The sequence below is a fragment of the Plecotus auritus genome (assembly GCF_963455305.1).
Source record: "Plecotus auritus genome assembly, chromosome: 7".
NCBI lineage: Eukaryota > Metazoa > Chordata > Mammalia > Chiroptera > Vespertilionidae > Plecotus > Plecotus auritus.
Window position 1 is genome coordinate 25,310,841 of NC_137774.1, and position 22,179 is coordinate 25,333,019.

At 41.9% G+C, this 22,179-nt stretch overlaps 1 protein-coding gene across 1 annotated transcript; it reads right to left on the bottom strand.

Moving 5' to 3' along the window:
• Nucleotides 1-1,321: 1,321 nt before the first annotated feature.
• On the bottom strand, nucleotides 1,322-18,004 carry PRR11 (proline rich 11; the record flags this gene model as incomplete). Its single annotated transcript, XM_080682816.1, has 9 exons — nucleotides 1,322-2,640; nucleotides 7,287-7,383; nucleotides 7,470-7,529; nucleotides 8,762-8,874; nucleotides 9,238-9,336; nucleotides 10,296-10,553; nucleotides 15,994-16,116; nucleotides 16,328-16,478; nucleotides 17,877-18,004. The coding sequence occupies 9 exons, from the start codon at nucleotides 18,002-18,004 to the stop codon at nucleotides 2,572-2,574; spliced, it is 1,098 nt and encodes a 365-aa protein (XP_080538942.1). The 3' UTR covers nucleotides 1,322-2,571.
• Nucleotides 18,005-22,179: the final 4,175 nt, after the last annotated feature.

A 22,179-nucleotide genomic window follows, 5' to 3' on the forward strand; every position in this document is an offset into this window, starting at 1 on the left:
AACAGTTTAATGAAGCCATAACATTTCAAATGGGTACAATATAAAATCTGCCATAAAAATTATAAATGATGCAAGATAGAATACATTTTAATACTGGTACAATGGCAATAGCAGCTTTACAAATATTTATCTATAGAATTTCTATAACATGTTTTTATAAACCTTTATACCACAAGAATGATTACATAATTTAAAATTGATATAGTACACAGTGGTTTATCAATATTAGAAACATTATGAGTGCCTAATAAAATATTTTGTACAAATGCTCAACTACTTTATTCTCAGTGATCATTCCCTTTATTCACACACTAGAGGCCCGGGACACGAAATTCATGCATGGCGGGGGGGGGGGGGGGGTGGGGGAGGGTGACCTTCAGCCCAGCCTGCACCCTCTCCAATCTGGGAACACTGGCTCCTAACCACTCACCTACCTGCCTGTCTAATGGCCCCAACTGCCCTCCCCTGCTGGCCTGGTCGCCCCCAACTGCCCTCCCCTGCCAGCCTGATTACCCTTAACCTCCTGCCAGCCTGATCTCACCCCTAACCCCCTGCCAGCCTGATCTCGCCCCTAACTGCTCTCTTGTGCCAGCCTGATCTCACCCCTAACTGCCTCTGCCTCAGTCCCCACCACCATGGCTTTGTCTGGAAGGAAGTCAGACATCTGGAAGATGGACATTTGACCTGGTCTAATTAGCATATTACCCTTTTATTAGTATAGATAATATAAATGTAGCTAGCAGGTTTAAAAAAATTTACTGGAAGCACCTATGTTTCTTAACTAATATCTGTTGAATTTTTATCTATAAATGTGCTGTAAACAAAAATGTGGATGTCATAAAAACAAAACAGTATTCCCAGGTCTGCTTTCCAGTCTGGTGACTTTTATAACACTATTTGGCACCTCACAGCAATATTCACTTATGGAAATACAAGCATTTCTGGAAAATGCTAAAATATCTTTTAAGCCTATACTAACCAGGGAATATTTCAAGGATATCATCTATGTAGCTAAAACCCCTGGGTCCCTATCCATGAAGAACTACTATCCTCCTTTCTGGAACTGCAGGGGAGATTACAGCATTAAAGATAGTCCTGCATGTTCACTCACACTCACACTAATGAGTTTCCCTTCCTCCATGATACTTAGAGCATTAGTGATGGGGATCCTTGACAAATCTATAATAGTGCCCACTAACAAACTGGGGCCTACCAGAAATACCTGGCAAATTTGTAGGAGACTGACTTGTAGGGTCACCAAATAAAATAAAGCATGCCCAGTTAAATTTGAATTTCAGGTAAACAATAATTCTTTTTTGTTAGTCCTCACCCCAGAATTTTTTTCCCATTGATTTTTAGAGAGAGTGGAAGGGAGAGAAAGGGGGAGAGAGAAACATCAATGTAAGAGAGACACATCAATGGGTTGCCTCCTGCATGCATCCTGACTGGGGCCGGAGATCAAATCTGCAACCCAGGTATGTGCTCCTGATCCATGATCCTTCTGTGCTCAGGCCAATGCTCTAACCACTGAGCGCACCAGCCAGAGCTGACTTTTTTTTTTTTTAGTATATATCTGTCCCATGCAATATTTGGGACATAATTATACTAAACAAAGTATTCATTGTTTAATGGGACATAATTCTATTTAGAAGTTATTTGTTATTTATCTGAAATTCAAATTTGATTGGTATCGTGTATTTATATTTATTAAATCTGGCAACCCTGGATTGGCAGGAAAGAACAAAAATCCAGTTAGGTGTACATTATTATTGATACTGAATCAACAGACTATTGAGGACAGGATATCAGGTCTTATAGTGAACCTGCTATGGACCTCAAAGAATCCTTCTTAGGGCACTGTGGACAATACAAGGTTCAGCCTGAAGTCTTCATTAAATTTATATTTAGCTGTATGAATGTAGACAGCAGACATAAAAATAATGAATATCTCAGACTTCAGTGAGCCAGATATAACTCCCTACCTAAGATGCTAGAAATGATACATTATAATTTTTAAGATCACATTGGACCTTTTGCTTCCAAACCTTTTGGAAAATAGGTGGGTTTGGATGTCGGATGCTCTTACCTCTTAACTGTTTATAATGAACATAAATAAAATCTAGAGGGTCTTTCTTATTGATCAAGTGTGCAGCACTTAATGAATGCATGTGCTTTAAAAGCTGAAATACTTTTCAATTACCTGAGAATACCCAAGATGAATGGGAACTAGGTTATTGTCTTAAGGTCATAGGTGCACCTACAGAGTACAAATTAGTTATCTAGTTAAATTTGAAAAACTTCTCCAACCTAAATTGGGTAATTCCAGGATAAACATCACTTTGGAGATTGTATTTTCCATTCTGTTCTCTTATTGATCATGCAAACTAGAAAATATCCAAATACCCACTTTACTAGTATACTACAGTAAATATGGGCTCCATAATACTGTAATTCTTTAAATGGAATTATAAATTAGAATACTTATTTATACATACTACATTTTTAAAAAAGGAGTGGGGTGATTTTATGGATATTTTATGGATGATCACATGGAGTCAGGCAGAGTTGGCATCAGTTTTGTTCATCAAAGTTGCTTGTAGAAAGTGGCAGAGTTTGAGTTGGGCTTCTAGGGTGAGCTAGCTATGAAAAAAAAGAAAGTAAAGTCTCAATTATAATGTGAATTGTGCTCCTGTAGCTAACACAATTCTCCTTCTTCCTTACTAACAGAACCCAGATTTTGTGCAAGGAAGGAATGCATCCAGATTCTAAAAACCAATTTTCCCAGCTTCTCTGATATAATTAGAAGGTCCTGGATAGCAACTGTTTAAAGAGATTAGGGATATCTTAGCTAGCACACCCTCTTGTCCTTTGCACTTCTTATCTTGCTTAGAATGTAGACATGAGTCTTCAGGAAGTACGGTCATTCTGCACCTTAATCAAAGCCACACATTAAGGATGGAAAAGCAATGATGACATGGTGAAGCTGCTGTACCAATTACAGACTGCCTGCTTCTCAAGGGAATATGTAGGTAAGAAAAAAAAGCCCTTAGTTGGTTATGACACTGTAGTCAGATTTCTGTTACCTGCAACCAAATGTAAGACCTAATGAATGCAGTTGCTTTAAAGTTAAAGTAAGGAAGCCTAAGGGCTGGGTGGGAAAAGTCATTCTATTCTCAACAACAGTTTTTTACTAGACATCCTCCTAGCAAGTGACTTTTGAGGAGCACAATATAGGGCATAGGGCCTATTTGTGATTCTTTATGTTGTTGCTAAATATGTGGATATATTATTTATTATATTTTTATTTGTTTCTAAATTACCCAGCCCACTGGGACAAACATGATCCTAGAACTGAAGAAGGAAAGGAAGGGGCTTAGTCCTTCAGTGAGGCCTCTGCCCTCTGCCCTCTGTCCCTGTCCTCCTTCACAATCTGTGTTATCACCAAGGAAGGTAATCCAGAGGAAGAGCCCTATTGGATGCTGCAAAAAGAGGAAAGAGAAATCTGGCCACACATCCAAAGAAGACCATACAGTCCCAGGAGGACCAAGCTGAATTGGCAAGAGAGAAACCAAGCTGTCCTGTAAAAGGCAGTTTCTTAATGAGGAGAGTGTTGGGGTGAAAGTGCCAGCAGTGAAGTCTATGGTGTGTCTTTGCTGCCAGAGGGACACAGTAATATAAGCTTCATAGCCAAAGAGGCCAGCAGCCATGTGTCCCTGCACTCTAGCAGGGGTGGCAGAAGGATGGCTATTCCATACAGATCTGGTCAGGGAGATGATAGGGACAAACAGGGTTTGGAAAACAATCACACAGGGTGAACTGATGTATGAGATTTTGGTGAGTGGGCATACATGTAGATGACAAAGAAAAAAGCTGCCAAGACCTTTTCCTGTCAATCTGCATGATCTGATGCCTAGCGACATTTCCATCCCTGTCTGTCACCACTGTCAGGCTTGCTCTCTCTGCAGCCATTCTGGCCACTTTTCAGTTCCTTTGATAGGCCATGATTCCTCCCACTGCGAGACCTTCTCACATGCTGTTCTTTATGTTCGGAACTTTTTCTTCCATGACATCCATGGGAGGTCCACCCCCATACTACATAGGTACCCTTCTCAGTGAATGCCTATTCATCCTTCCAGTCTCACCTCATCACTTCCTAAGAGAATCCTTCCTAAATCATGGGTTCCACAGAACCCTATTCCTTTCCTTCACAGCACTTACTTTAGTGCACAATTATCCATATATGTGATTATTTGATTAACATCTATTTTCCCCGCTAGACTGAAAGTTCCAAAACAGTAGATCTGTGTCTGTTTTGCTTATCACTGTATCCCTGGTACTCCAGCACAGTGCCTGGCATATGAGAAGTGTTTAATAATAAATACTTAATAAAAAAATTTTAGAGGAGAAACCAAGATGGCAGCATAGGTAAGCACCTAAACTGCTGCCTCGCACAACAATTTCAAAACTACAACTAAAAGACAGAATGGACATCATCCAGAACCACAGGAAAGCTGGCTGAGTGGAAATTCTACAACTAGAAGGAAAAAGAAAAGCTCACGGAGACTCAGAGGAGCTGCAAAGGGCTGAGGTACAGAGACACGCACGCAGAGAGGAAGGGTGGTTGAGTGCCTAGCTGGCTTTCTCTGGCGGGAGGGAGAAGGAAGCTCCCGACTGCACTGAACCCCAGTTCCAACTGCACTGAACCCTAGTTCTGGGCAAGACCCTATGGACCCAGGCTCATACAGGGGGAGTCTGAACTGTCAGGTAGAGAGAAAGGCACACGGAGACTCGGGGGAGCCGCGGAGGGCAGGGGTGTGGAGGCGCGCGCGCAAGTGCACACAGAGAAAACTGACTGCTGAGGTTGCCGCTGGCTTTCCCTAGCGGGAGGGAGTCAGAAACTCCTGACTGCACTGAACCCCAGTTCCGACTGCACTGAACCCCAGTTCCGGGCGAGGCCCTGGGGACCCAGGCTCCTTCGGGGGGAATCTGGACTGTCAGGCGGAAACTCAGGGGAGCCGCAAAAGGCAGAGGTCTGGAGGCGCGCGCGCAAGTGCGCACGGAGAGGACTCACTGCTGAGTGTGCCACTGGCTTTCTCTAGCTGGAGGGAAACGGAAGCACCTGAATGCACTGAACTCCAGTTCCAGGTGAGAATCTGGGAATCCAGATTCATTGGGGGAGAAACTGGACTGTCTGGCAGTGGGCGAAACTCGAGGGAGGCTTTCTCTCAGAGATGCTTGCAGCAATTACCGAGGGACACTGAGACCCAAGGGCCTCAGAGGGCAGGGCTGATGGGAAGCCAAGACTGTCTGCTCAGCCCTGAGACTCCGCCCCATCCAAGCTGAGCACAGAGGCTTTTGCAATTTTGCAAGTCTTGTCTCATAAGGCTGTCTCCAGCACAGAAGTTCTCCCAGTGTAGACACAGCTGATCCTCACAGCCAATTGGCCTGGAGGTCAATTCCTCCCAGTGATACCAACAACAATCAAGACTTAACTACAACAAGGCTGTACACACAGTCCACAAAGGGGTGCACCAAGAGTGTCCACCTCAGGTAACTGGGGAGGCTGACCCACTGGGCCATATAGGACACCTAGCACACAAAGCTACCCTACCAACTCAGGGAAGCAGCGAAAATGCAGAGACAAACAGATCACAAACAAAAGAAATGGAGGAAAACAAATGACTGGATATAGAGTTCAAAACCACAGTTTTAAGGTTTTTCAAGAATCTCCTAGAAAAGGCCGATAAATTTAGCGAGACCCTCGAGGATATGAAAAAGGACCAACTAGAAATTAAACATACACTGACTGAAATAAAAAATATTATACAGAGACCCAACAGCAGACTAGAGGAACGCAAGAATCAAGTCAAAGATTTGAAATACAAAGAAGCAAAAGACACTCAACCGGCAAAGCAAAAAGAAAAAAGAATCCAAAAATTTGAAGATAGTGTAAGAAGCCTCTGGGACAACTTCAAGTGTACTAACATCAGAATTATGGGGGTTCCAGAAGAAGAGAGAGAGCAAGATACTGAAAACCTATTTGAAGAAATAATGACAGAAAACTTCCCTCACCTGGTGAAAGAAATAGACTTACAAGTCCAGGAAGTGCATAGAACCCCAAACAAAAGGAATCCAAAGAGGACTACACCAAGATACATCATAATTAAAATGCCAAGAGCAGCCCTAGCCGGTTTGGCTCAGTGGATAGAGCGTCGGCCTGTGGACTGAAGGGTCCCAGGTTCGATTCCGGCCAAGGGCACATACCTGGGTTGCGGGCTCAATCCCCAGTGTAGGTGGCGTGCAGGAGGCAGCCAATCGGTGATTCTCTCTCATCATTGATGTTTCTATCTCTCTCTCCCTATCCCTTCCTCTCTAAAATCAATAAAAATATATTAAAAAAATAATAAAATGCCAAGAGCAAAAGACAAAGAGAGAATATTAAAAGCAGCAAGAGAAAAACAGTTAATTACCTACAAGGGAGCACCCATATGATTGTCAGCTGATTTCTCAACAGAAACTATGCAGGCCAGACGGGAGTGGCGAGAAATATTCAAAGTGATGAATAGCAAGAACCTACAACCAAGATTACTCTACCCAGCAAAGCTATCATTCAGAATTGAAGGGCAGATAAAGAGCTTCACAGATAAGAAAAAGCTAAAGGAATTCATCACCACCAAACCAGTATTATATGAAATGCTGAAAGGTATTCTTTAAGAAGAGGAAGAAGAAGAAAAAGGTAAAGATAAAAATTATGAACAACAAATACCTATCTATCAACAAGTGAATCTAAAAGTCAAGTGAATTAAAAATCTGAGGAACAGAATAAACTGGTGAATATAATAGAATCAGGGGCATAGAAAGGGAGTGGACTGATAATTCTCAGGGCGAAAGGGGTGTGGGGGGTGCAGGAAGAGACTGGACAAAAATCGTACACCTATGGATGAGGACAGTGGGGAGGAGGTAAGGGCAGAGGGTGGGGTGGGAACCAGGTGGAGGGGAGCTATGGGGGGAAAAAGGAGAAACAGCTGTAATAATCTGAACAATAAAGATTTATTAAATTAAAAATACATAAATAAATAAATAAATTTTAAAAACCAGACAGTTGGTAAAGTGAAGATGATAATCTTCACTATCTCATAGAATTTTATGAAGCCTAAATATGTGAGTGCTTTGTAAAGCATAAAGTATCATTTAAAATTATTATTAAGAAAACTGCTTTAGATTAAGATTCTAAATAAATGATTTTGAAGAAAGGAACCAAAAAATTTTTTTTTCTAAAGGCTTACCTGAAACTTTCTCTTTAAGGCTCGGGTCATTACTGGGGTCAGTCCAGTTCCTGTTTCCATATTTTCTTTATTGGTAAGAGGGGTCCCACCTGGGCTCCTGCAAAGGTAATAAAACTATTAGAAACTGTATTTTATGCCAATTATCATGTAGATTTGGAAAACATAAAGATAAGAGTGTATTACCTCTCTACATCGACTTTTCTAAGTAGTTTCCGCAGGTCTATCTGACTTTTACCAGGATTACTGATAAAATAAAGACATCAAAATTAGAGCTTGCTAGATTTTATCATTTTTCCCAAAGCAAAGCAGTCATTTTTATAGATAACATCCTAGAAATAGTAAAAAATAGCAGTAGGTGTTGTTGATAGCAGCATAAGATGATATAATAATTCTTCAGAGCAATACTTTTAACTTAGTAATTACATGTATACAAGTCCACCTTAGGGAAAACTCAGCTATGCACACAGATGATGGATAAGGATGTTCATTGAAATATAAAATCATAAACAACCTAAATGTCTCATAACAGGATTTTATCTATGAAATTTATATATAATAAACAGTATGTACTTAAGTCAAAATGATGCTTTAAATTAATTTTTAATAAGATGGGAGAAGTTTATGACACACTGAATTAGAAAAGTCATAACTGTATATACAATATGATTATACATAGGTATACACACATATATTATGTTTCCTTGATTCTAAGACATACTAGTTTTCATATTTTATTATTTTTGAAATTGAAATGCTTTAAACTTTATTTTATTGAGGTTATAAGTTACTAAAATTCTTGATAGTAATTGTTTTCCCTTAAAATCTCTTATCAAATCAATGGTATCCTATATAATAAAAGGGTAATATGCAAATTGACCCTAATGACAGAATGACAGGAACGACCGGTCGCTATGATGCACACTGACCACCAGGGGCAGATGCTCAATGCAGGAGCTGCTCCCTGATGGTCAGTGTGCTTCCACAGGGGGAGTGCTGCTCAGCCAGAAGCTGGCTCATGGCTGACCAGTGCAGAGGTGTTGGAGGGAGGTTCTCCCACCTCTGCGGCAGCGCTAAGAATGTCCAACTAGTGGCTTAGGCCCATGCCCCTAGGGGAGTGGGCCTAAGCCATCAGCTGGACATCCCCCAAGGGGTCCAGGACTATGAGAGGGCACAGGCCAGGCTGAGGTACGCCCCCCCTCCCCGAGTGCATGAATTTTCATGCACCAGGCCTCTAGTATTTTATAATAAACAATAGATTATATGCCTAGAAAAAGATTAGAATGATAAATAATAGTACATTAACAGTAGGAATCTTTAATGATATATTTAGTTGAATGATTTTTGTTTTCTTCTTTAAATTTTTTTGTAGATATCATTTTTTCTACAATGCACATGTATAATTTTTAAAGTTAGAAAAAAGCAAAAAAAACATTCTTTTAAGAAGTGGTAGAGGATAACATGGTGCAATTTCTTACATTAAGACATTTGTAACTCGAGTTGATAACACTTTGGAGTTGGGCTTCAGGGTAAGACGCTGCAGGTCAGAGACAGTAACTAGTGGATTCCGTATCTCTGGTGATGGAACAAGCTTTAATTGTAAAATGAGACCATTATTAAAAAACACATTAAAAATATTCAAAATGTAAACATGCTGAAACAATGAATATTGAGTGCTGGGTATGCATAAGATATAGCCACTACTCCACTCAATTTTTACTCTAAAGCTTCAAAGTATGTCTTTACCTCTTCAGACTAATGGTTGGCACATAAAACTGCCCAATTAAATAATTTTGGAATCTACATATTTTGTTGCAGAGAGCCACAACTATTTAAATAAGACATCAAATACTTATCTCGGGATAGCTTCTATAAGCAAGACTTATATTTTGTTTCCATAAAGGGACAATCAGGCTAATAGCTTAAAGACTGTGTATGATCAATGATATCTTACCTTTTTCTTTTCATCAAAACTCTGGGTTTTCTTTAATTTCACAGTCATTAGATCTTTAACTGTTATCTGCATGGGTCCATCTTTTTTCAATGGTCCAGCCTTAAAATACATAGAATTCAATTTGGAACCATGATATTTAGTCAAATGCAAATCATAATATAGTTTTTAAAGACCTAGAGTTAAAAGTTCTCTCTTATTTATCCTAGGAACCTATCAAATTCTTGTCACTTAATAAAGAATGATCCTGTTTTCAGTACCCAAAGATACTAAGGCTATTCATGAAACGGTACAACTTTGATAATTAGAGATGAGCTAGTTCCTGAAATTATGCATCTTCCTCAGTAGTCATTACAATAAGACACTAGTTGAAGTAGCTCCTCATATCAAAATGATGTTTACCTCAACTACGTAAAAAGATGATCCAGTTCCCATACAGCAAAAATGTATAGTCAGAGAGGTATACATTAGGGCAAATATAGCTGGTAGGCTCTGGATTTAACTCAGCCATTATAAATCAAGTGTATCCATAGTGAAAATTCAGCAGATTTTAAAACAGGATCATGGCTATCTTAGTGATTTACAAATATTCCAGTCCCCTTGACAGAAAAATAAACCTAATGGAGACTGGTTCTCTAGCCTAATGGATCCACCAACTCTTTTTATTCAGAGTTTACGCACTAAGCTATCTTCTGTTCTTAATTTGGTTTTTCAGGGATGTTTTCCTCTTGGTAAAAAGATATGCTGACATTTTTCAAGGGAAACTTACTGGTTTAGTTGGAGAACAAAATAAAAGATATGCTGAGAAGCCAACAGAAATCTTCTACTCTACTAAATTATATTCATTTATCCTTAAACAAAATAACTTTTATTTCTATATCCAGCTTTTGTGAGTTCCCAGGGGACTGATTTTTTATAAACACAGTAATTGACATAATTAAGATATGGAATCAGAATATAGCTTTCCTGTCAAAGTCCTTAGCCCAGCCTTAAAATGACACCTGTCTTTACTCCTCCATTACATACTGACCAAAACACACCTTTACTAGATTGTTTTTTACCTGAAGTGCTTTGGTGAGATTGGATTTTCTGAGCAGCAAAGGTGTTGTGGGTGGTGGAGGGGGAGGCAGAGGTGGAGGTGGAGGGGGTGGAGGTGGGGGCGGAAGAGGAAGATGGCCTGCTGGCTTTGGCAGTGTGGCAGGAAGTACAGCTCCGGATTCTCCAGGGATGGTTAGAGCACAGGATGGCACTGCTGTAAGTTTACCGTTCATGTAACAGGGATGACCACAACTTGGACAGGAAGAATTTTCTGAAATAGTCTGAAAGAGGACATTATATTTGGCAAAGAAATAACAGATTAATTTGGTTCTTGCAGCCGAAAATCATTCACGTAAAAGGTACTATATAGAATACTTTCTCAGTACATCATGTTTCATAATATTTTCTCATTTATCACAAGTTCATTCATTCAGTTATTCAGTTAAATCAATTATGTATCTTAGTATAATAAACAATAGATTATATGCCTAGAAAAAAGATTAGAATTATAAATAATAGTACGTTAACAGGGGCAATCTTCAATGATATATTTAAATTTCATTCAGACATTTGTTTTATGTATGTGATATGCAGGCACTATGGGCCAATGAGAGCACTGTCTGCCACCTCATGGAGACGACAGACAGTCTGGTGTGGAACACAGACATTAAACACATACAAATATACTCAAACCAAATAAAATAAAAATTCAATAAGAGTAACGAAATGGCCAAAACCGGTTTGGCTCAGTGGATAGTGTCAGCCTGCGGACTGAAAGGTCCCAGGTTCGATTCCGGTCAAGGGCACGTAACTTGGTTGTGGGCACATCCCCAGTAGGAGGTGTGCAAGAGGCAGCTGCTCGATGTTTCTCTCTCATCGATGTTTTTAACTCTCTATCCCTCTCCCTTCCTCTCTGTAAAAAAATCAATAAAATATATTAAAAAAAAAAGAGTAACGAAATGTGCTGACAGCATAAAGAGTGAGAAGCATGGGGAGCAACATTTAGCTATAATCTCAAGGATGAATTGAGATTTACCATGTGAAGGGAGATAAGGACTGGGGAAAGAGAATTCCTAGCAGAGGGAAAAATACTTAGCAGCCAAGAGTCCTATATAATAAAACCCTAATATGCAAATTGACCGAACAGCAGAATGACTGGTCGCTATGATGTGCACTGACCACCAGGGGGCAGACACTCAATGCAGGAGCTGCCACCTGGTGGTCAGTGCACTCCCACAGGGGGAGCGCCACTCAGCCAGAAGCCAGGCTCACAGCTGGCAAGTGCAGTGGCGGTGGCGGGAGCCTCTCCTGCCTCTGCGGCAGTGCTAAGGACCCCTGGGGGATGTCTGACTGCCGGGCCACAAAGTGGGCCTAAGCCGGCAGTCAGACACCCCCCCCCGAGGGGTCCCAGACTGTGAGAGGGCACAGGCCGGGCTGAGAGACACCCCTCCACAGTGCACGAATGTCATGCACCAGGCCTCTAGTCTACACTAATAAAAGAGAAACATGCAAATTGACTGTACCTCTGCTATGGCCACAAGCCATGCCCACCAGCCAATCAGGAGAGAGTATGCGAATTAACCCAACCAAGATGGCAGCAGCCACGGAGCTGGAGTGAGCAGGAGGCTTGGGTTGCCCCGGCGATAGAGGAAGCCAAGCTTCCCACCCGCCCTGGCCTCCACTGAAGGCTACAAAGTTTCAATTATAGAAGATAAATAAATCTCAGATACCTACTTCCAGCTGGCCCTGGCCCCCACTCAAGGCTACAAAGTTTCAATTATAGAAGGTAAATAAATCCCAACAAAAATGGCGGCAGCCACGGAGCTGGAGGGAGCAGGAGGCTTGGGTTGCCTCTGGCAATGGAGGAAGGCAAGCTTCCCGCCCACCCTGGCCGGCCCTGGCCTCCACTCAAGGCTACAAAGTTTCAATTATAGAAGATAAATAAATCCCAGATACTTGCTTCCAGCCGGCCCTGGCCTCTGCTCAAGGAGGCGCTGAAAAAAAAAAAGGAGGGTCTGGGAGCTTGGGTCACCGGGGGGTGATCAGGCCAGGATGGGACAGCAGTTGTGGGTGATCAGGCTGGTGGGGGGGGCGGGGCCATTGGGGGTAAGCAGACCAGCAGGGGTCCAGTTGGAGGTGAGCAGGCCATCAGTGGGGGTCAGTTGGAGGTGATCAGGACAGCGGGGGTGGGGGCAGTTTGGAGTGAGCAGGCCAGCAGGGGGCAGTTGGGGGCGAGCAGGCCAGTGGGGAGGGAAGGTGGGGGCGAGCAGGCCAGCAAGGGGGCAGTTGGGGGTGAGCAGGCTGGCACGGGGGGCAGTTGGGGGTGATCAGGCTGGTGGGGGGGCATTTGGGGGCAAGCAGACCAGCAGTGGGGGGCAGTTGGGGGCGAGCAGGCCAGCAGGCAGAGTGGTTAGGGGCAATCAGGCAGGCAGGCAGGTGAGCAGTTGGAGCCAGCAGTCCTGGATTGTGAGAGGGATATCTGACTGCTGGTTTAGGCCTGATCCCTGTAAACGGGCAGTAGGACATCCTTCGAGGGGTCCCAGATTGGAGAGGGTGCAGGCCAGGCTGAGGAACACCCCCCACCCCCCGTGCATGAATTTCGTGCACCGGGCCACTAGTATAGTATATTCAAGGAATTGATAAAAAGGCCAAGGGGTTGTAACATGACCATATGGACTGAATTGTGTACACTCCCACTGCCCCCAATCATATGTTGAAGTTTTAATTCTCAGTACTCCAGAATATATTTGGAGAAAGGGTCTTTAAAGAGGTGGTTAAAGTAAAATAAGGCTATCCAGGGTGGGCTTTCATCCAATCTGACTGGTGTCCTTATAAAAAAGGAAGTTTAAATATATAGGAGACACCTGGGATGGGCGTTCAGAGTGAAAAGTCCATGTGAGAGGCCTCAGAAAAAAACAACAACCCAACCTTGATCTTGGACTTCTAGCCTCCAGAATTGTGAGAAAAGAAATTTTTGCTGTATAAGACACTTAGTCTGTGCTACTTTGTTATGGCAGCCCTAGCAAAGGAATAAAATGATCCCTATGAAGGAAGATGGTATATTAGTTTCCTGTGGCTACTGTAACAAATTATCACTAACTTGGTGGCTTAAATTAATGGAAATTCATTTATTCATTTTCTCACAGTGCTGGAGCCTCGATGTCTGAAATCAAAGTGTCAGCAGGGCTGCACTCCTTCCCAAGGCTCTAGGGAAGAATCTGTTCCTTGCCCCTTCTAGCTTCTGGTAGATTCCTTGGTTGAGGCTGCATCACTCCAATCTCTGTCTCTGTGGTCCCACTGCTCCTCCTTTTCTGTGTATTCTGCTCTGTGTGTCTCTTTTATAAGGACAATTCACTTGTCGAAATGCAAAACCGTTCCAGACGTCCTCAAACTACGGCCCACGGGCCACATGCGGCCCGCCGAGGACATTTATCTGGCCCGCCGAGTGCCGCTGCCTGTCCTGCTTAGCAGCCGACACGTCCCGGGCCCGCAGTGCGCATAGGAATTTGTTCATAGTTGTTTTTTTTAAACTATAGTCTGGCCCTCCAACGGTCTGAGGGACAGTGAGCTGGCCCCCTGTTTAAAAAGTTTGAGGAACCCTATATGAAGTACCATTGGATGTAGTCTACCCAGGTAACACAGGATGACCTTCTTATCTCAAAATCCTTAATTTTATCTGCATAGACCCCCTTTCCCAAATAAGCTAATATTTATAGGTAATATTTATAGGGATAATATTTATAAGGTAATATTTATAGGGATTAGGATTTAGACATATCTTTTGGGGGGCTGTCACTCAGCCCACTAAAGAAGGCATCACCCCCATTTTAGAGATGATTAAACTTAGGCTGAGAGGAGTGAGGTGATTTGTCTTCCCCCATCTGGCTAGTTCATCTTGAGGTACAAATTCTGGGAGCAGGGATATAACCTCAGAGGTTTCTCTCTAAACCAATGAGTGCAATGTTTGTTCTTTGAGTTTTTTGTTTGTTTGTTTGTTTTTTATTTATTTTTTTAATATATATTTTATTGGTTTCTTACAGAGAGGAAAGGGAGAGGATAGATAGCTAGAAACATCAATGAGAGAGAAACATCGACCAGCTGCCTCCTGCACACCTCCCACTGGGGATGTGCCTGCAACCCAGGTACATGCCCTTGGCCGGAATCGAACCCGGGACCCCTCAGTCCACAGGCCAACGCTCTATCCACTGAGCCAAACCAGTCAGGGCTGTTCTTTGAGTTTTGACATTGAGAATTAGAGACCTTGCTCAGGAGATTGGAGGGGGTGGATATTTATAGTTTTGGGGTTTGTTTTTTTTCTGCCTTTATTAGTCAAGAAAATAAAAACACCCTGAGTATCTCAAAGATGGGGAATGTAATGTAGGCAGTTGGTCCCACTGTTGCTGGAAGAGATGAGAAGCACATAGGGGGCAGTGGGGCAGCCCAGAACTTTTCAACAAACAGAAAGCTATGAATATCCTGCGAATGGAGGGACAAAGGAAAGAGCAGAAGAAGCAGATCTCTGGAGCTTGGTTAACCCAGAGAATCAAGAAATGTGGTAGATTTACCTTGTGGGAGCTGGAATTTGAGAAACAACTACAGTTATTGCTGGAGAAATTGTCCAACACTGAAATGATAGGGAAAAACACCCTATCTTCTCCCTCCCTCTAGTCCAGGGGTGGGCAAACTTTTTGACTCAAGGGCCACAATGGATTCTTAAACTGGACCGGAGGGCCAGAACAAAAGCATGGATGGAGTGTTTGTATGAACTAATATAAATTCAAAGTAAAGTAGCGGAGGGGAGAGCAAGAGAACCGGATAGAACAGCCGGATCCGGCCCGCGGGCCGTAGTTTGCCCACGGCTGCTCTAGTCTCTCATCCGTTTCTACTATTAGTCCAGCACAACCAGGAACCAGGTGACACAGAGCTTGGGGAATGTAACCTAAAGGGGCCAGCATCCCTGCAATACGGAGCAGAGCCTCAATGTTTTAAGGAACAGATCTGAGGGCAAACAGGTCTAGGATTAGCACTTACCTGCAGTCATTCCTTTTCTAGTAAAAGCACATTGAGATTCTTATGGGAGACAACCCCTTCCCTCCTTACCTAATCCCAGATTTGTGTGGGTTTTTTAAAATATATTTTTTATTGATTTCAGAGAGGAAGGGAGAGGGAGAGAGAGATAGAAACATCAATGATGGTAGAGAACCACTGATTGGCTGCCTCTTGCACACCCCTTACTGGGGATGAGCCTGTAACCTGGGCCTGTGCCCTTGACCGGAATCAAACCTGGGACCCTTCAGTCCGCAGGCTGATGCTCTATCCACTGAGCAAAACCAGCTAGGGCTCCAGATTTGTTTTTTATTTGATAACTAGAGGCCTGGTGCACGAAAATTTGTGCACTCGGGAGAGTCCCTTGGCCTGGCCTGCACCCTCTTGCAGTCCGGGAGCCCTTGGGGGATATCCCACTGACAGCTTAGGCCCGCTCCTCTGCAGGAGGCGACCAGCAGGCCAACTGGGGGATGGCGCCAGCCAGCGAGTGGCTGGCCCTGCTCCCTGATTGCCCCTCTGCCGCCGACCCCTGATCACCGTCCACTCCCTCTGCCCGCTGGCACCTGCCGTGGCTGGCCTGGTGCTGCCCACTTGCTGGCCCCGCCCCCTGCTGACTGGGTTGTTCCTTCGTTACATTGGTTTGCATATTAGGCTTTTGTTATATAGGATACTAACCTTCAGTGTTTCCTGGAGCTTGCATAATTCACTTTCCAAAACGCAAAACTGTTGTTTTAGACTATGAAGTTCTTGGTGGCAGAAACGGGAAGGAAAGATGGTGTCTTTCAATACTTCTAAACTCTAAAATTAAAAAATACACAAGCTTGGCTCTGATGAGCAATAAGATAAGGACAAGAAAAGAGGACAAGAAAGTGGTCTTGTTTTATAGAAATAAAGGCAGACATGACCCCATAATTTCATCTTATCTGAGCTTAGCCTGAATGCTGTGCTGACCTGAGTGCACACACATAGCAAGTGTGTAGAGCTGAAAGCAGGTATGTCAAACCCATACCTGGGCTATGCAGTTCTGGCACCAGTTGTATATGAACCATCCTCTACTTGTCCAAAGTTTTAATGCATCTTTGATATTGGGAAATTTGAAATTCCAGGATGGTTTTAGCCAGCTTCTGCTAAAAGGTGTGTTTGTTGAAGAAATCACCACTCTGTGGGAAAAACAAAACCAAATAAAGCCAAAACTCCTGAGTTGGAATAATAGCTTCTAATTAAACAACTAGCTAGTTTTATAGTATAAGTCAGGAACAGACACTATCTAAAGTCAAATTTTTCAGTAAATTCTAGAATTCTGGGATTCACTTATGCAACAAATATTTGTTGAGTAAATAAACAATAACAAATAAAATAAATAATAAAAAAGTAAGAATCGGGGATTTAGTAATGAACAAAATAGGCAAAAACCCTATTGTCGTGGAGTTTAAAGTTTAATGGAAGAAAGATAAAAATAAGTAAATAAATAACATATGTGGGTTGTTAGTGCATAAATGCTAAGAAGAAAAAGATAATGTGAGAGAGGGGGAATATAAAATGTTGGGTGGAGATGAAATTTTGATAGGGTAGCCAGGAAAAGTCTCACTGAGGAGGAGACTTTTGGGGGGGGGGGCAGGGGAGGGAGAACCCTAAAGGAAATAAAGAAGCTAGCAATTCAAATATCTAGAAGAACATTCAGGCAGGGGCAAGTGCAAAGGCCCTGAGGTGGAAGTTTATTGAGGTGTCTGAGGAATAGCAAGGAGGCCTGGATGACTTGGGTGGAGAAATAGAAGAGAGGAGGATTAAGAAATATTGTCAGAGTCAGATCATAAAGGCCTTGGGGGTCATACTATGGACTTTAATTTTTACTCTGAGAGAGAAAGATATTGAAAAGCTTTAAGTATAGAAGCAATATGACACGATTTTAACAGGCTTACTGCAGAGGGCAAAAAGGCAGAAGCAGAAAGACCAGTTAGGGGGCTTTGTGAATACTGGGGAGAAATGGAAAAGAGGATGATATCATGGTAACTGCTTTTTGAGGGCCTGTTTGTTTTAAATTTTTTCTGTAAAGATAGCTATAACAACAAAATGTATAAATTGTTATTGTGACACAGTACCCTTGGGTTCCTAGAACTTAAAGTCACTTTCAATAACATATTTAAGCCCTGAGTCCCAGAGAATAACTGACCTAACTTTACCAAACTGAGATTTAAATTCCAATATTATACCTCTCTTTCCTCACTTGGTTATCATATTTATGCAAGTAAGTTGAGTAAGAAAAGAGAAAATAGTTACTGTGCAACTCCAACACAATTCCTTGTGATCATTACTTCATTTGAACTTGCAGACTATAGTTACCACACAAAATTCAAGGATGCTCAGTTAAAATTCAATTTCTGAATAAGTTTTAGTATAAGTATATTAGAAATGTTGCTTGGGACAATAAAAAAACTACATTGTTTATCTGAAATTCAAATTTAACTGGGCATTCTGTATTTTCATTTGCTAAATCTAGTAATTTTATCCTAAACTGATGGGATTTTTAATTTTTTTCTCTGTTCCACATTATGCCTTACCTTTCTGTTGAGGGTGGTGGAGGGGGAGGTGTAACTAGCTTGGACTGAAAGTGAGAGAATTCTTTTTTTTTAAATGATCTTTTTGCTTTTACTTTTCGCTTCCTTCTTTGTTGCTTGAACTTGAGCATAATTTCTGTAGAGGAAAAAAAATATTAAAAAAAATTTTTTCTTGAAGCCCTAAGTGGTTTGGCTCAGTGGATAGAGTGTCGTCCTGCGGACTGAAGGGTCCCGGGTTTGAGTCCAGTCAAAGGCATGTACCTCGGTTGCAGAATGGATCTCTGACCCTGATCAAGGTGCATGGGGGAGGCAACCAATTGATGTCTCTCACATCGATGTTTCTCTCTCTCTCTGTCTCTCCCCCTTCCTTCCACTGTCTCTAAAAATCAATGGGAAAAAAAATCCTCAGATGAAGATTAACAAAAAAATATTTTTTTTCTTGAAGAATACTATGTACGTATATAAAATGCAGAAATCTTAAGTGTATCGTTCAATGAATTAAACTTAAACATACTCTGTAACCACCACCTTGGTTAGAAAATAGGTCACTACAAGCATCCCAGAAGTCCTCTAACGTAGAGAAAAATTTAAATCCATATTTAAACTATCTCTAGAGACCTTGGTTTTGGCATTACATTACTAATTTTGTTTTGCTTGTCTTGCTTTTCTTCATTAAATTAAGTGATTTCCCCTTTCTTTATAACAGAGAAAATAGCTATAGTTGGATTATGGTATGTGACTCAAAAGAATTAACTTTCTTTGCCAGTAACATTTACTGAGCATCCACTGTAATAGGTGGAGTTGGTAACAGAAGAAAGAAAATTAACCATTTACTTTTGACTGTACTTTTGTAAAGTTGGGGCCAGATTACTACTAAGTGCTAAAAAATATAAGCATATAAAAGTGGTTAGGGAAAAACTTGTGCAAGAAAAAAAAGTAATCATAGTAATACTATATGTTCCACTGTTAAATATTTAATAGTGTAAACATTGAATGTTTATTCAACCAAAATGATGATGTAGGTATATTGGGAAGAAAGAAAAAGTAGAAATTAGTAGTTGTCTAAATGTATATAGAGTCTAAAATTAAAAAAAGAGAGAGAGAGAAACAGTATTATAAGTATGTTATTTAGATGGAGGTAAATGTCAGAAAAAATTACAAGAGTGGATAGTGTTGCCTTTGGCAAGGGGGAGTCAGGATTATAGGTAATTCAGAGAACTGCCATTTTTCGTTTGTCCTAACTATGATAAGCTTTGTATTAGTGGTTGACAGTTAACCTTTGGAATGTATTATTAGCTTGAAAAATAAAATACCACCATTCTGAAACTGGGCCATCTCTTTTTAGCTCTTTCCTGGTGGTTGTTCCAGTACCCATGCATTCACATTGCTTGAGTCCTACAGAAGCTGATGTATGCCATTGTGGAGATTATTTTTCAATTAAAAAAAAGTGTAGGAACTAATTCATATTTTCTCCTCTGGCTCTGTGGTGTGTGTGTGTGTGTGTGTGTGTATGAGAGAGAGAGAGAGAGAGAGAGAGAGAGAGAGAGAGAGAGAGAGAAAGAGAGAGAGAGTTCTGGGGTCCTGGGTTCTGGGTCATTCTCACTCTAATAGTTTTCTAATTAAATACATGCAGACAATTTAGAGACTATGTCAAATCTGTCAATGTAGAAAGGTGCAATCCAAGATAATTCTTAGATTAATATTCCATTCAAAAATAATCACAGCTCTTCCAAAAATTAAAGATAATTAATTTCTACCTCGAACAGGACAAAGGACTCAGCAAGCTAAGATTTGTTTTATTTTCATTGCTTTATTAAAACTACTAGAGCCTTGGCCTGTGTGGCTCAGTTGGTTGAAGTGTCATCCGTACACCAAAAGGTTTAGGGCTCGATCCCCAGTCAGGCATATATGGGAGGCAACCTATCGATGTTTTTCTCTCACATCGATGTTTCTCTCTCTCTCATCAATAAGCATATCCTTTCTACTGTGTAGAGAATAACTATCCTATTGAAAGAGTATATAGCAATTTTCCTTGGGATTAAAAACAAATATACCGTAAATGTCCCCTTTCCAAAAGGGTAATAAAAACATACGAATTCTTTTTGCTGGGTTAGGTGGGATTCCAATTATTAAAGCTCATTCTTCCATGATTACTCAAAGCATTTTTCCTATTATTTTTTTTAATCAAAAAGTATTCTTCCTTCCTTTTTACGTGCCTTGTTTTGAGAAGATTTTAAGGCCAATTACAAAGAACCTATACCACAACATAAATTTAAAAAAAAATAAGTGAAAAAATTAGGGTACTCCATTGTAGAGTAGAATATATGAAGTATCTATATACTAAAAGCCTACGCGACTGTTACGGCGAAATGACCAGAACGACCGGTCACTAATATGTGCACTGATCAATGCGGGAGCTGTCCCCTGGTGGTCAGTGTGCTCCCACAGGGGAGCGCCGCTCAGCCAGAAGCCAGGCTCACAGATGGCTAGTGCAGTGGCAGTGGCAGGAGCCTCTCCCGCCTCTGCGGCAGTGCTAAGGAGCATCGAGCTGAGCAGTAAGGAGCAGCGAGCAGGCGGGCGGTAAGGAGTGAGGTATCCCAGACTGAGAGAGGGCACAGGCCAGGCTGAGAGACCCCCCCGCCCCCGCCCCAGTGCAGGAATTTCATGCACTGGGACTCTAGTCTATATATAAAAGCCCAAGTGACCGAATGACCTGTCGACTGGTTGCTATGACAAGCACTGACCACCAGGGGGCAGATGCTCAATGCAGGAACTTCCCCCTGGTGGTCAGTGCACTCCCACAATGGGAGTGCCACTCAGCTGACTGACCCGTCCAGACGGCCCACCAGCCTGGCGGCAGCCACTCACTCCCTCAGTAGTCCTGCAGGTCCAATCTCCGGAGAACGGGCCAGGCACCAATGAACCGGCGCCGCTGGCACAATCCCGCCAGCGCTGCCAGCCTCCTGTAAGTCAGCCTCTGGCACCGGCCACTTCCCATCCCTAGATGCTTAGCAAAAAGAAATATTATAAAAGCGGCCGCCAGGTGGCTCCCAACAACCGGTGCAAACATCAGCAGCGTGGATCCAGATCCCAGGCCAACAAGGGCGTTCCACTGACCACCTGGAGGGCTGATCATGTCCCGGTCCCCCTTCCATCCCCTTTGGGAAGGCGCCAGATGCAGGGCTCACCATCAGGACTGACTGGACGCAAGCCTGCTGCAGGCACAGAGGGGCAGGAATGAGTAGGAATGGCAGGCAGGAGCAGCAGGCAGCTTTGGACTGCCAGTTTCAGCCCAATCCCCGCAGGCCACACAGAGGGACTCCACCCGTGCATGAATTGGTGCACCAGGCCTCTAATATTATATATAAGACACACATATATACATTCATATATGAGTCATAAATATTCCTCTGATTAACTTATTCTGTCCCTTCTCCTTATCATCCCTTCCCTTTCTGACCTCTAACTTCAGTTGCTTTCATCATCTTTTCCCTGGGTTTTCCTCTATTTTTGTTTTTTGCTATAACCTATTTTTCATCTATTCTTTTTATTTTGAAGAATTAAAAAAACCTTGAGAAAAATTTAAAAAATAGGGTACTAAACACTCATTCACTTAGATTGACCAATTATCTGTTGGTTATCTCTTTCTGTATAGGTCTGTGTGTAATATAATGTATTTTATGTCATATATATTCCTAAAACACATTTTTATGGAGGTTTCTTACACTTTCCCATAAATAGCTTTCAGTCCATTAATCAATTTCCATTACCAACCAGTTCAATTGATTCTTCTTGAACATCCTTAGGGCTATTTCTGGTACTTTCATATATTTAATTTTACATTTTATGCTGTAAAGCATTGCTTTTTAAGTTCTTGGCTCTTTTTTTTTTTCTTTAGAAATTGCAGCTCCTGCCGAAACCGGTTTGGCTCAGTGGATAGAGCGTCAGCCTGCGGACTGAAGGGTCCCAGGTTCGATTCCAGTCAAGGGCATGTACTTTGGTTGCGGGCACATCCCCAGTAGGGGGTGTGCAGGAGGCAGCTGATCGATGTTTCTCTCTCATGGATGTTTCTAACTCTCTCTCCCTCTCCCTTCCTCTCTGTAAAAAAATCAATAAAATATATTTAAAAAAAAAAAAGAAATGCTTAATGTTTAAAAAAAAAAAAAGAAATTGCAGCTCCTTAAACCCTAATCCAGCACAGTATTAGGAACATAGTATACAGGGCATACTTCTAAAATTGACATTCTCACTGAATGTGGGATGATAGTAAGACTATATGAAGGATTATAGTAATACTACCTGTCAA